The sequence below is a fragment of the Corvus cornix genome, chromosome 2 (assembly GCF_000738735.6).
Source record: "Corvus cornix cornix isolate S_Up_H32 chromosome 2, ASM73873v5, whole genome shotgun sequence".
Taxonomy (NCBI): domain Eukaryota; kingdom Metazoa; phylum Chordata; class Aves; order Passeriformes; family Corvidae; genus Corvus; species Corvus cornix.
The window spans coordinates 2000009-2013037 of NC_046333.1; the positions used below are offsets into that span (position 1 = coordinate 2000009).

At 48.8% G+C, this 13029-nt stretch overlaps 1 protein-coding gene across 1 annotated transcript in view; it reads left to right on the forward strand.

Annotated features, from left to right (window-relative positions):
• Positions 1–13029, forward strand: part of WNT3A (Wnt family member 3A) — a 91386-nt gene that overhangs the window by 43521 nt on the left and 34836 nt on the right. The window contains exon 2 of the mRNA XM_039549704.1: positions 5316–5557. Coding sequence (XP_039405638.1) covers positions 5316–5557 — 242 coding nt within the window. The remainder of the gene's footprint in view (positions 1–5315; positions 5558–13029) is intronic.

Genomic DNA, 13029 nt, shown 5'->3' on the forward strand with positions numbered 1-13029 from the left:
ACTTCATCTGTCTTGTGTCAGCTCTGTGCAATGAGGGTTTATGGGAACTGATCATGGCTGACTTAAAAGATCCTACCCCAGGAGCGTCTTGACATTCGGTGCCATTGGCCATTCATGGCAGCCTCCATTTTTGGAACCTCCACAGCCTTCCCGCTGCTCATTTCTGCACAAAAGGTGTTTTTAGGCAGCCTCAGATACATGGATTTCATGCTGGTCAGCTTGAAGGATTGTGGTGGGAGACCAGAGAGGGTCTATCTGGGAGGTTGTAGGATGGAGTAGGGGCTGCCCGCTCATCACCTGCTTCCCTGTGAGCCCTTCTGGTGCCAGTAGATGTGGGACAACGCTTGAGGGTTTTCCTTACAGCTTTTCAGAACCTATGGACACATGTCCAGCTGCCTTCTCAATTTCAATATTTTGGGATCATAATATCAAAGATGTGTTGTGAAAATGCATCTTTTTAGATAAACTGCTTTACACAATTTGTCCCCGCTTTCATGATGTAGCTGAGATTCATCTTCCAAGGGATGTGGCACCACAGAGAGGCAGCCAAAATGAGTGAGAAAGGAACAGGGGCTGAGCTGAACCTCTGGAAAGCTGGATGGGTTATAAGAAAGGATTTGGAGGAGGTTAACTTGCTTTTAGGGGGTTCCTTGCAAAGGGAGAAGCACTTCAGTCATCTACAAGGGAACATAAATCCCCTCTGTTATGAGCAGGCAGGCATCCTTTGATTTAACTTCCTCACTAGGGCTGGGCAGACGAGAGCAGCAAAATCACTGCTGTTGCTCAGTTCTCAATATTTGGTGGGATTTAAGTGCACTCAGGGTCTTACCCTGGGTCATTTGACAAGTTGCACCCTTGATGTTCAGCATTAATAAATGCAGTTGTTTTCCCTGTGTCGGGGACTCCGGAAGGATGTCCCTGGAGGAAGCCCTCAAAAGGCCTCTCCAAGATGAATAGCAAAGCAAAGCTCCTACAAAGCTCAGGAATGACCAAAATCAGGGAGAAGCCAGCAGGTGTAGGAGTCTCCACATGCTGCTCCTGATGTGTCAAGGACTTCTGACACGCTGAGAAGGTGGTGACCTTGAAAAGTCAGTAGATTGGTGCTGTACAGCGAGGTCATCCAGAGCTGAAGCCTTCTCTTTTTCTGAAAAAAGCTCTGAGCAGGTATTTCCTGCATATTTCTCCCTCCTAACCTGGCTGGGGTGTCCATTCCAAGAGGGAGGGTACATGTAATTTATTAAAAAGGTGGCCAGGTACTTATTTACAACGGCTCTGCTGAAGGAGCAGATAGATCGAGATAAGGGAAATGAAGAGCTCTCTAGGTGTGTTGGCAAAGAAAAATGCTCACTGGAGGTTGAATTAAACACTTCAGGGCATGCAAGGCTTAAAGATAAGCCAAGAACTTTGGCTGTGGACATACAGAGCAGTGTTTTCATGGCTCCTCCTGTGCTAATGGGAAGGAAAGCCTGATTGGTTGGAAAAGTACAACTCTGACCCTTTCGCTTGGCTCAGACTTGAGCAGCGCCTGTTCTGGGCATGAGTGTGTTTGTAAAATGGAGAGCTTCAGGAGTTCTCCAGTGGAAAAGGAGAGGTTGGGGTCAGTGCATCCAGGAAGTGTTGGTGCTTAAGGAATTTGGAGGTGGTGCCTGGTTAGACCACAGTAGACGACACTCGGCCCGTTTCTCGACGCCACATTTTCAAAATTACCCACACGAAGGAGATTGTTTAGGAGGAGAACTCAGGAGAGTGGAAAAATGCAAATGCCAGGTTTGATCTCTGGAAACAGTGAGAAAAAATGAATGATAGGAGCTACTAGAGAGTTGAGCAACACTGAAATGAGATTCTGATCTTTATAGACTTTCCCAGTCTTTTCTAAAGGTTTGGTTGTTGGGTTGTTGTTGGGTTTTTCTGGGTGGAGGAGAAGGTTGGAAGGTTCATAAGGTTCCCACCTGATGATCAATAATAGTGACAGGGAGCTGAAAGAACTGGGTTCTCCTAAAGATAAATTGACTTTAGAGAGGGAGAAAGTGTTTACACCTGGAAGCAAAGTAGAAACCAAAAGAGGGTGCTCGGGGAGATGTTATCACACTCGAGAGGCTGCGAGTGAGCCAGGAGGACTGTGATCAGCTCTACTTAACAGCAGAGCCACTGCTCATGGAGAGATGTTTTGAGATTCCACCCTGCACCTTCAGCTGAAAGTCAAGTGACTCCACTCTGCCTCATGAAATGCCAAATTTGCGTTGCACTGTCTTGGGGCCTGATGACACCTTGAGAATAAGGCTCTTGCTGGAGATTGTCTTTTGCAGATTAAACTTCCCAGACTGCACCGCAGATCAAAGCGAGGTGTGACTGTTTCCCTGCTATATTGAGCAGGGAGCAGTGTGAAAAAGCAATTAGAGGTATTTCTACATGTTTTTATTCTTTTTTAATCTTAGACGATCTTCCCAGCAACGGAAACAAATAGTTGAGGGCACCAGCCTATAAACTCCTCTTCCTATGACTGGTATTTTCAGTCTACCACTGTAGAAACCACCAAAAAAACCCCTAGAGAAGGGTTTGAGTTTGGCTGCTCATATGATTAAAGTTTATGAGGCCAGAATCCTAAATTTCGTCAGGGTCCTACTGAAACAGCTCAAAACAGTCCTCCTGGCTTCACAACATGGTGGATGGAGCCTGCAACAAGTTGATGGTGACTTAGTGGATGCTTTATCTTTGTTGGGAGCTGGGTAAGAGATTTTGGAAAGCTTTGGGAAGGATGTTGGTGACTGCAGTTGACGTGGAAACAAATGTTCCCACCAAAGTTAACTTCAGACTCTGGAAAGCATCCCCATTTTGGACTCTTTGTAGTCAATGGCTGGAGGATGAGTAGGAACAACTAAATTCATGTTCTTCCCTGAAGACTTCAATGAAGGCATCTCTGCGCATGGTTTACAGAGACAGGACCACCTACCTCCCGATCCTAAAGCTGTGAATACCTCCTAAGTCCCAGTTTTGGGGGGGTTCAATGGATTAGCATTTGGATATGTGGCATTCCCAACAAGGCCACAGTGGCAACACACTCAGCAGATCCTCTGAAGCCTGAAACAGTGTTTTAGAAGGTGTCTTTAGTCCAGAAATTGTGGTCCAGTGTTTTGTATAATACTTAACAGTGAAACAAAAATGTACACTTGGCATGGGCTCCATTTCACGGACGGTTTTCTGCCAGTTGTGTGTGCTGAATTAATCAAGAGCTCAAAAAACCCCATATCTAGCCACAGAGATAAGGAAAATGAGTTAAACAGGTCCTTTCCTTGGTTTTCTCCTGTGGGTCCCTGCAGGCTCTTGCAGGAACTTGTCTCCTTCCTCCAGCTGAGCTCTCTGCATGGCCTTCAACACAGGGCTGAACTTCCCTGGCTGGGACTGCTTCAAGGAACTTATCCATCCTCATTGTCAGGGATCACGGCATGATTCACCTGGAGGTTCCACGGTGCAGACATGCCCCACTCCACCAGTCACCCAGGGGGGTTTGACAGTCCCACCAGCACAGCCGGTGGGGGCAAGGCCATGATTCACCCCAGCCCAAAGCACACACCTAAACTGGGCAGGGGAGTCGTGGCGTGGAAGTGTCTGCTTCTCTCCACTGACTGATTACAAAGGCAGCCTGGGGTGAGCAGATCAGCTGGAGACACCCCGTCACAAGCACTGGAACGTGGGTGACACGGACACAATTTCGGGTCGGGGAGAGCTGCCTTCCTCCCTTTTAACGCAACGGAAAAAGGGGGGCACTTCTGGAGGACAGTTCATTCCATTTGTTTCAGCTTCCCTCCCTGGAGTAGGATGAATTGTCCCATAATGTTGAGATTGATCGTCTCCCAGAAGTTCAGCAGAGGTGGAAAGAGTCACCTAAGTTAAGGAAATCAGCTGGAAATCCTTTGCTTTTCCACACACCTTCCACCTTGTCCATCTAAAGTTCATTTACTGACGGGCACATTGTTGTCTGGGCTGGTTATCCTGGTTCTCAACTCCTACCTGGAGCCATTTGGGATCCAGAAATGAATGTTCTTATGTCCCATTTGCCTGGAAAGGATGGATTTGTAAAGCTTAGTCTGCAGTTAGGAAAGCCCTTGAAATGTGGCTCCTGACCACGTGAATGTCCACCTCCTTTTCACTTCTGTACCCTCTTGGCCAGGTCCCCTCCAGGAAAGGAGTTAACTGGCTGCAAGGACCCTTCTCTTTCAAACAGAGACAGTCACTTTAAAATAATTTTTATCCCAGCCTAGAGACCTGCTAAAGTCAAGCTAATTTTCTGCTGGAACCTTCTTGAGCAACCACAGAATTCTTGTGTTATTTTTTAAGTCAGAGCAAAAGAGAGTGAAGGCTTTATTCCCTGACGGCCCTGTTGGTAATTCAAACACACCAGGCTGTTCCCAAATGAAAACCACACAGCAAAAATGAATGTAAACAGAAATACACAATGCCCAGGCAGGTTCCTCTTTGTCATTAATTCAGGGCAGAAAAGACAATCAAGAGATTTAATTAGAAGAAAAGGAAATTATGCTCTAAAAATCCCTTCAGTTTTAGTAATCAAGGTTATTATTAGAAGCACCAGTAAAAACACTTTAAAAATCTATCTAATTAGCTGCATATCTGCTGATCTCCCTGCAGAGCTGACTTGTTTGTCTCCAAGGCTTCACCAACATAAAGGTTCATGGACACTCCTTTCGAGACTTCCACTGGACTGAGCACAGAATTTGCACTCAAGTTTAATTAGGATGGTTTTTTGGTTGTTGGTTTGGTTGGGCTTTAATTTCACTCCCCTCACTTTAACCAAAGCACCATGGAATGATGCTGTTCCCCTTCCCAAATTCTTGGTGTTGCCCTTCCAAAGAGCTTGATGGCTTCTACTGCTGGAGTTACTACATTGGGTGGCTCTGCAAGTGCTTTTGATGGGGTTTCCTCAGCTGCTAAAATTTCCTACAAAACATCTTGTAGAAGTGTCCTTGTCTCTCAAAGAAACACATGTTTGACCCCCTGGCTGCAAAGGAAATTATCTTTGGGAGGAAGCAGCACAATGATGGATTAAGGCCTTGGGAGGATAAAGAAAAGGGAAGGAAGATATTTAAACCAGAGTTTCTTGCCTTTCTGGGCCTGTACGGAACTTCAGGAGAGAGGTGGTGGTGTTTTGGGGAGGGATGACAGTGAAAATGATGTTTTCTGGTGAGCGAAATGCAGAGGAACTGAAGATGTTGATTTTCTGTCCCTGTTCTTGTGAACCAAGCACAAAGGTGCAATCCAGCCTGACAGCATCTCTTTTTCCCTGTTTTTATTTTGCCCAGGTCCTTGGCAATCGGTCACCAGTATTCCTCCCTGGGGACTCAGCCCATCCTGTGCGGGAGCATCCCGGGCCTGGTGCCCAAGCAGCTGCGCTTCTGTCGGAACTACGTGGAGATCATGCCCAGCGTGGCAGAAGGTGTAAAGATTGGGATCCAGGAATGCCAACACCAGTTTCGAGGGAGAAGGTGGAACTGCACCACCGTCAACGACAGCTTAGCCATCTTTGGGCCCGTGCTGGATAAAGGTGAGTGAGGAGCTATGGGTTTGGGAAGACCAATGTCCATGGTGGAGTGGAAGCAGAGATCTTGGGAAAACTCCTGCAAACTCGTTCCCTTGGGAAAAAACGTCCTGTAAAATGTCCTGCAGGAAGCAGGACTTGAGCGTGATAAAGGAGTGGGGTTATCTCAGTTCCAGCTTGGAGCAGGAGGTTGGACTAGAGACCTCCCCGAGTCCCTTTCAGCATGAATTATCCCATTATCCTACACCCCTGGGAAGGAACACAGAGGATTATTGTGTTGGCAGTGGTCAAGCTGGACCTGGCTCCTTTTCTGACCCCGTGCTGTGATTTCAGCTCTCTAGATGATAGCAGAGGGGAAATGATGGGCTGTTGGGGATGGTTCCTAGGGACTGGACTTATCAGATAACATCAGTTTTGATAGTGTTATGAAATACAATGAAGATCAAAGGCCTGGGGAAATCACCATCAATTAATGGTTCTGCTTTCCTTGGTTATGAACACAGCAAATAGGACAGCGTTCAAATCCAGGCAACTGTTTCTGAACCCCTTGATAGAAGTGGGAACTCTTAGAAATGTTAGAAATTTTATAAATGTGGGAACTCCTAGAAATGTTTTGCCCTAAGCTGTTGAATCCTGTGAGATTTAAGCCCTCAGCTAAACCTGAGTATCTGGTCTTTTCCCTTGTAAAGGTAGGAGCCTATTTTAGCCTGTGAGAACTCCTTTATCCTTCTTTGCCCTTGTTGTGTGTCTTTTAAAGTCCAGCCTGGTCCTGCTGGTCTCACTAAGTCTGGGATAAGATTTGCCTTTCCCTTTAGCACAGAGCTTCCTTCCTTCCTTCCTTCCTTCCTTCCTTCCTTCCTGCCTTCCTACCTTCCTTCCTGCCTTCCTCCTTGCCTTCCTGCCTCCCTCCCTTCCCTCCCTTCAGTTGCAGGGAATCTGGTGTATAGAACTGATCTATACCCACTTTGGGGTGTGTTCTGCAGTTCTTCCCATCTGGGTTTTTTTCTTTTACTTTCTCCCCTGCTGCATACTCAGAAGAGATTTGGGCATTTTCTTCCACCAGAGCAGATTGCTCCAAGCCCCGTCCAACCTGGCCTTGAGGACTTCCAGGGATGGGGAGTCCATGACCTCTCCAGGCACCGTGCTCCCAGGCAGTCTGGGATGAGACACCCCACATCTCCTGTAGCAATAATCCTTGTGGATAAACTGCTCCTCACCTCCCTGCTGACCGAAGGAACCCCGATCCCACAATCTGCCAAACTCTCTTATCTCACAGCGGTGCTGCACGAGGGGTCTGTCCCTGCTCCAGACTGGAGGCTTTCGGTAGCCGGGCTCAGGGAGGGAGAGGAGACTGGGACGATTTCATAACTGAAGAATGTTGTTCCTTGAGGGAGAATCAAACCACCCTTCAGTTTTGCTTCACCTACAGCAGGAGGGGGGGAGAAAAAAAAACAGCTCAGTCGCATTCTTGTGCGGCAGATCCCCCAGGGTAGGAACATACTTGAGCTCCTACCCAGAAAGAGAGAAGGGGAAAAGGAGAGAGGGAAAGCAAGGAAGCAAAAATCTGTTTTGCAGCTTGGATTTTAAGTCACCCAGGATCTGAGTGCAGCTCTCGTGTGAGTCAGTGGAGACCCCGTCCTCCCTCAGCACAAACCAGAGCAGCTCCTAAAGCATCTTCCCTTTGCCTCGCAGACTATCTGCACTCCTTTTGCTGAAAAGGACCGATTTTAATGCCTTCAGGAAATCCTTTCCAGGCCCAACTCTCACTGAGGCTGCCTCGCAGTCTGCGCTGCCCTTGCTGCTGTGGTACCTCATTGCTCATTCAGGGCTAGGCTTGAGCTGTGATTCAGCAGTGCCAAACTGTCACCAGGCTCTGGTCCTGTTAAGAGCCATGTTCTGATATCTCACCTAAAACCAGACTCTTTTTCCCCATCAGCCTTCTTGTGGAAAAAGATCCCACGTGTTTCAGCTAAGACTGTATTTATGTGCGGTTTTTTTTAGCCAGGCTTAATCTCCAGAGGTCCCTTCCAGCCCTAACGGTTCTGGGATTCCTAAAGAAACACACATCAGACAGGAATGGCATTGATGAGCTCAGCCACCAGGGAATGGCGATGTCCAGGGGATCCTGACCTGCTGCTATTGAAGGCTACACTTGACAGGCCTAACCCGAAATCCCTCTTGCTCTTTGTGTGTCACCCAGGGCAGAGGAAGAGCAGAAATCCCCCATCCCACCCTATTGGACTACTCAGGTTTGCAGGTCCTTGGTTGTGGAATAAACCTTCCCTATTCAACTTCGGGAGAGGTCTGAACTCCCCCTCCCTGGGAGTGTCCAAGGCCAGGCTGGATGGGCTTGGAGCAACCTGGGAAAGTGGAATGTGTCCCTGCCCATGGCAGGAGGGTTGGAATGAGATGAGTTTTAAGGTCAAGGCTGTGGAACAGGGCTTTTCTCCTCCTCTGTGGTCTTGGGAGTGTATGGCCAGCTGTGCAGCTTCCTGGAGAAACTTTCAGACAGTGCCACTGCTGGATTTTCCTTGAAAATCCCCAGGAAATGGGAGTTTTGGTCAGTGTAGACTACTTGGAATGCAAAAAACCAGGATTCCTGTATGGGCAAAAAAGTAAGCCTCATCTCTTTCTCTCTACCTAAACCTAATCTGTTTAGGATTAGAAAATCATTTCTAATATAAGGCATTACAGCTCATTTCTAGTCTCAGAGAAATTCAAATCTCAACTGCTGGACAGTAGAAAGAACCTCTCACTTGAATTTTTCCAACAGCAATATCTAAAGGAAAAATATTGTTGTTTGTTTCTTCGCCTGTATTGTATAAAGTGGAGAAAAACGTGGCCACGGCCACATGACCTGAAATGACCACCTGAGCCACAGCTCCTGCTCAGCCACTCACCTGAGAGGTCTGGCAGTTTTTAAGGCAACTGTTGCATCTTTCAGTTTACCGAGGAGAAGGGAAGATTCCTGAGTTGCCTCTAAAGGTACGCGGGATAAAACTTGGGAGGATGTAGGACAAGGACACCCCATCACTGAGAGCAGGAAGTGAACAGTGCAACCTGACTGGCATTTTCCATCTCCAGCTGAATTCCGTGCATTGGGAATTGTGCCTTTTGCATTAATTTCAGCTTTTGTGGGCTGAAGAGGCTGTTCATGCTTAAGTTGTGAGTTTAGAGTCTCTCAATGCCGCGTGAGCTCTTTTTGAAACTCCTCTGGGCAGAAATATGAACCAATCTCAAGAGAATACAATAAAAGCTTATCATGGCCCTGTCTCTTTAAAGGACCTCAGCACATAATTAAGTCAAAATAAAAGTTTCCTCTCTCTCCTGCCCCCATTCAATAAAAGTAAATTACCTCCAACTATTTAAGCCCGCAGTTCGTTTAAATTTAAAAAGGGAGCCCTTGTCTATCTATTTCTTTCACTCATTCCTACCTCCTTCTGCTAAAGACTAGCCGGGGCCTTAAACCTGCCAGCTGGGCTGAGAAATGGTTAATAGTTATTGTGGAGGAGCAGCTTTTAATGAACTATTGAAGAATGATACATTGATGGAGTAATGGGAGTTTAAGTCTCTCTGTAATGAAACAGGTTCTCAGCGCCGACCCATTGTGGTGTAAATACGGCACGTCTCTCCCACTGTTTGGTCAGGACTAAATAGCAGAGGCCAGAGGGGGGTCAGCTTATGGGGTCTCCGCTTTAGTTAATCAATCTGATTGGATTAGGGTCACTGCGATCCCTAATAATGTCAAAGGTTACGCCAAACTGGATTAAATGCTTTGTTGGGGAGGGCTCCAATTCTTTCAGCTTTGGCCGGCAGGGCTTGTTTATTAGACTTTAACACTCGTGTGCAGCCTTGGGAAGCCGCTCCGGCCCTTTTTGTGTCCGTCGGGCGTGCGAGGGGGTTGGACCGAGCCGGGGCGGGCGTGTCCCGTGGCTCTGCCGAGTGTCTGCACCCATCGGATGTGCCCTCCGAGGACATGCATCACATTCCCCAGCGGACAAATGAGAGCCTGGTGGGTGACGCAGGGCCTGGGAGGCATAAATTCATTCCGGAAATAATGGTTGGCCGCCGACCCCGCTCCAAGGCAAATGTCGAGAGTCACAACAGCGGTGGAGTGACCCACTGCTCGTGTCCCTCGGGGTTAATCCCGTCTGTGTCCAGCAAAGCCATGTCCTTTCTGGTGCAGCTCCTGTTTGGGCAGCCACCAGGGTGAGCATGGAATGGAATAGGGAGTATTCAAGACCACTGGATTGCTTTGTTATTAAACTGGGAGGGTGTTTTGCCTTCCAGCACTTCCGTCTCCAATCAAGGTGGGATGGGACGGGATCTCCCTGTCATCTTACCCAGACTGACCACAAAGCTTGAAAGTTTCCTGTTATCTTCCCTCGCCATGTTCCTGCAGGTGACACTGCCTTACAGACACGGCAGAGTGTCCTTCAGGAGGGGACACCAAACAATCCCTTTGAAGGTCCCTCGGCAGGGGAGAGGGGCAGCACTAACTGTGTGTTACTGGCAGAGATCTGAGATCCCTGGATCTCCAGGGCCTCATTCCATGCCACAGCAGAGCACACAATGCATGTTCACGGCCTGACGGGACTGTCACATTATCCAAGCAGGCTTCTTGCATGATCCAGACTGGAGAATTTCCCTTTGAGACTTCTGGAACGAAACCAAAATCTGAATTTGACTACATCTCTTCCCGAAGGACATTTTGCCTTGACATACCACCAAAAGATAGACAGTCTCCTCTTTACAAATCTCCTCCACTGCTCTGGGGTTGACAACCAGCCCCTCTATTTTGTCTTCTAGCAATGACCATTTCCTTTGCTACTTAGACTTCCTAAAGAGTTAAAAATGGGGCCTGCAGAAGAGCTGTGGGTCAGCAAGACTTTGGGTCCTTTATGCCAGACAGCGAGACAGGACCAGGTAGTTCCAGTTGTTGCTGGGGTCCTTCAGGGCATGATTCATCTGATGTATTCCAGACAGTTAGGATTAAATTATTCACACCCTGACGTTTCTACATCTCTCCATCAATCACTGAGGGAATCCAGGGAGACCGGCTCTGGATGAGAAGACTCTTGCTCCCAGGGACTCCATGAAGGGCAGAGCAGGCATCTGTCTAGCTCCTGAGAGATGTGGGATTCAAATCACATCCAGTCCTTGTGGAATGCTGGGCGCTGTCACCTTTGTAGCCAGGCTGATTTTGGACTTGGCTTAGTTTTGGAGTGATGCTGTTTTGGACTCTGTACTTTTTGGGGATAAGCCCCATGTATTCTTTCCCTCCAGAAAGCCCAAAGCTGTGTTCAAGGGTTGACTCTTTACCACTGTGGATGAGAAAGCTCACCTTGTGTTTTCCCCCAGATTAGGCAAGAATGGAATCAGACTTTTAAATTCAGTTATAATCCCTCGGAGACACGAGTCTCCTCCATATTTTTTTCTTGCTGTGTCATAACAGCATCATGCCTCAGGCTCCCTGATAGGCCTGATCTCATCTCCCAAAGTTAGATGTCAAAGTCTGAGCGAGTCACCCCAGGCTCCCTTTGTAGGCAGTGGAGAGCAGTCGGCCTCTCCAGGGAGCAATTCATCTGACCTATCTCAGACACCTATCTCAGGATAACATGAATCATAGCAAGATGTTTATTTCTCTCCATTGACTATAGAGGGAGCCTAGGGCTACATCCTCAGACTTCCATGGGTGCTTCTTGGAGGCCCAGTCTGGGGGCAAATAGTCCCCACCCCTGACATTCCTCCTGTTAGAAAGCAGCCCTGCCGTCCAGTCCCAGTTAGAGAAGCCATTTTAATGATGGAGCCACATGGCACTGGGAAGGACCTCCCAGACCACTGAATGCAGGCAGTCCCTTGCTATTGAAGGCACGACAACATCTCCTAATGGTTTAAAATGAATATGTTTAGCAGATCTCATCCTATTTTCCTGATGGCATTCTGGCATCTCGGTTGTCTCCAAGCCAAACGTTTTACCCCCTCCTTTTCCCTGCTCTGGATCAGCCTTCTCCACTTCTGCAATAAAGTAAGGCATGAGCAGAAAGCCACAAGATACTGATCCATCCAGGAGGTTTGTTACATGTAGGAGGTACTCTCCGCTCTCTCATGAAACTCTTCCCAAGAGGATCTGATTTCCAACCACACCCTGTCTACCTCTCCGCTAATGGCAATTTGGGCAGCTGCCCTGGTATCAACAACGGAGATCTACAAACTCTACCCTGTAACTATGGGGAAGGAAACTGGAAGGATCAGGATTGAAAATGCGACTGTGCAAGCTCCTCTCAGCCGTCAGGATGCAGAAATCCTGCAGGCCAGAGGTTTGCCAGCGCTGCTGGGGGGAAGGCTGGCACATCCTGGCTCCAGACAGGAGCACCAGCTGGGTTTAGTGCCCGTGTAAACTGAACTTGGAGTGGGGATTGCTGCATGGGGTGAGGGGATGCTGCACTGCTGAGTCCATTCCAGCCCACAGGACAGCCCAGATTCCTGGCTGCAGCATTCCTGACCGGGGTTTTGGGTAGCTAGCTCAGTACAGGCAGCATGCTGGAGCTGCAGCACGTTGGACAAGCAGTTTGGGGAGGTCTGGATGAGCTGTAGCCGCATCCCTGGTTTGCAGCCCACAGAGTCCTGGGTGATTTGCAGCTTCCCCTGAGCCTTGGCAAGAGCTGCAGGTTGCAAGGGCAGCAAAGAGAGATGCTGAGGAAAGGTGCCAAGGTGTTATCCCTCAGCTTTATCCCTCAGCTTTTGGGAGCGGGAGACCAGTGAGGTGGTGAGGAGCTCCTTGTCTTGCTGCTGGAGCCAGGTGGGGCCATCAGAGGGGTCACTTCATCCTCTTGTGGCTTCAGAGGTGTCCAAGGACAGGCCCTGGGCTGGGATGGCACCCAGGAGAGTGTGGTTAACATCACATCTGGCTGCATCTGCCTCTCCATCCCCTTGGGTCCGTGGGCTCAACCATTTTCGGGGTTTCTTAGAGGCTCTGACCTCATCACCTCCCTACCTGCACAGCGATCCCGGGATAAAGATCCGGCTCCCGCACATCTGGAGAGGAGACAGCCCGTGCAAGCAGCTGTAAACAGCGAACACCCAGGCGCAGGCTGCGAACCCTGAGAGGAGTGATGGGCAAAAGGAAATGGCAGCGACTCCAGGAGCCGATCCCGTTTGCTTTCTGCGCTCCCTCCGCCTCCCACTGCACCAACCCTCATCTGTCAACCCTGACATGCGGGGCGGGGGGGAGTTTGCCGGTTGTTTTTTTGTTATTTTTTTTTTTTCCCTGGCGACTTGAACATTAGACGGGGAATCAGGGAGGGGAGAAGGAACAAGACAGCCCGTGGCTACAAAACCGGTGGCGTCTCTCCCGGCGGCGGGAGGCACTGGAAACTTCTGCCTCGGGCTGCGCTCACAATGCGCCGGGCTGGCAGGGAGCAGGCTGCGCGGAGTTATGGATTTATTTCCTTCCCCCCGCTCCCCTCCCCTCCTTC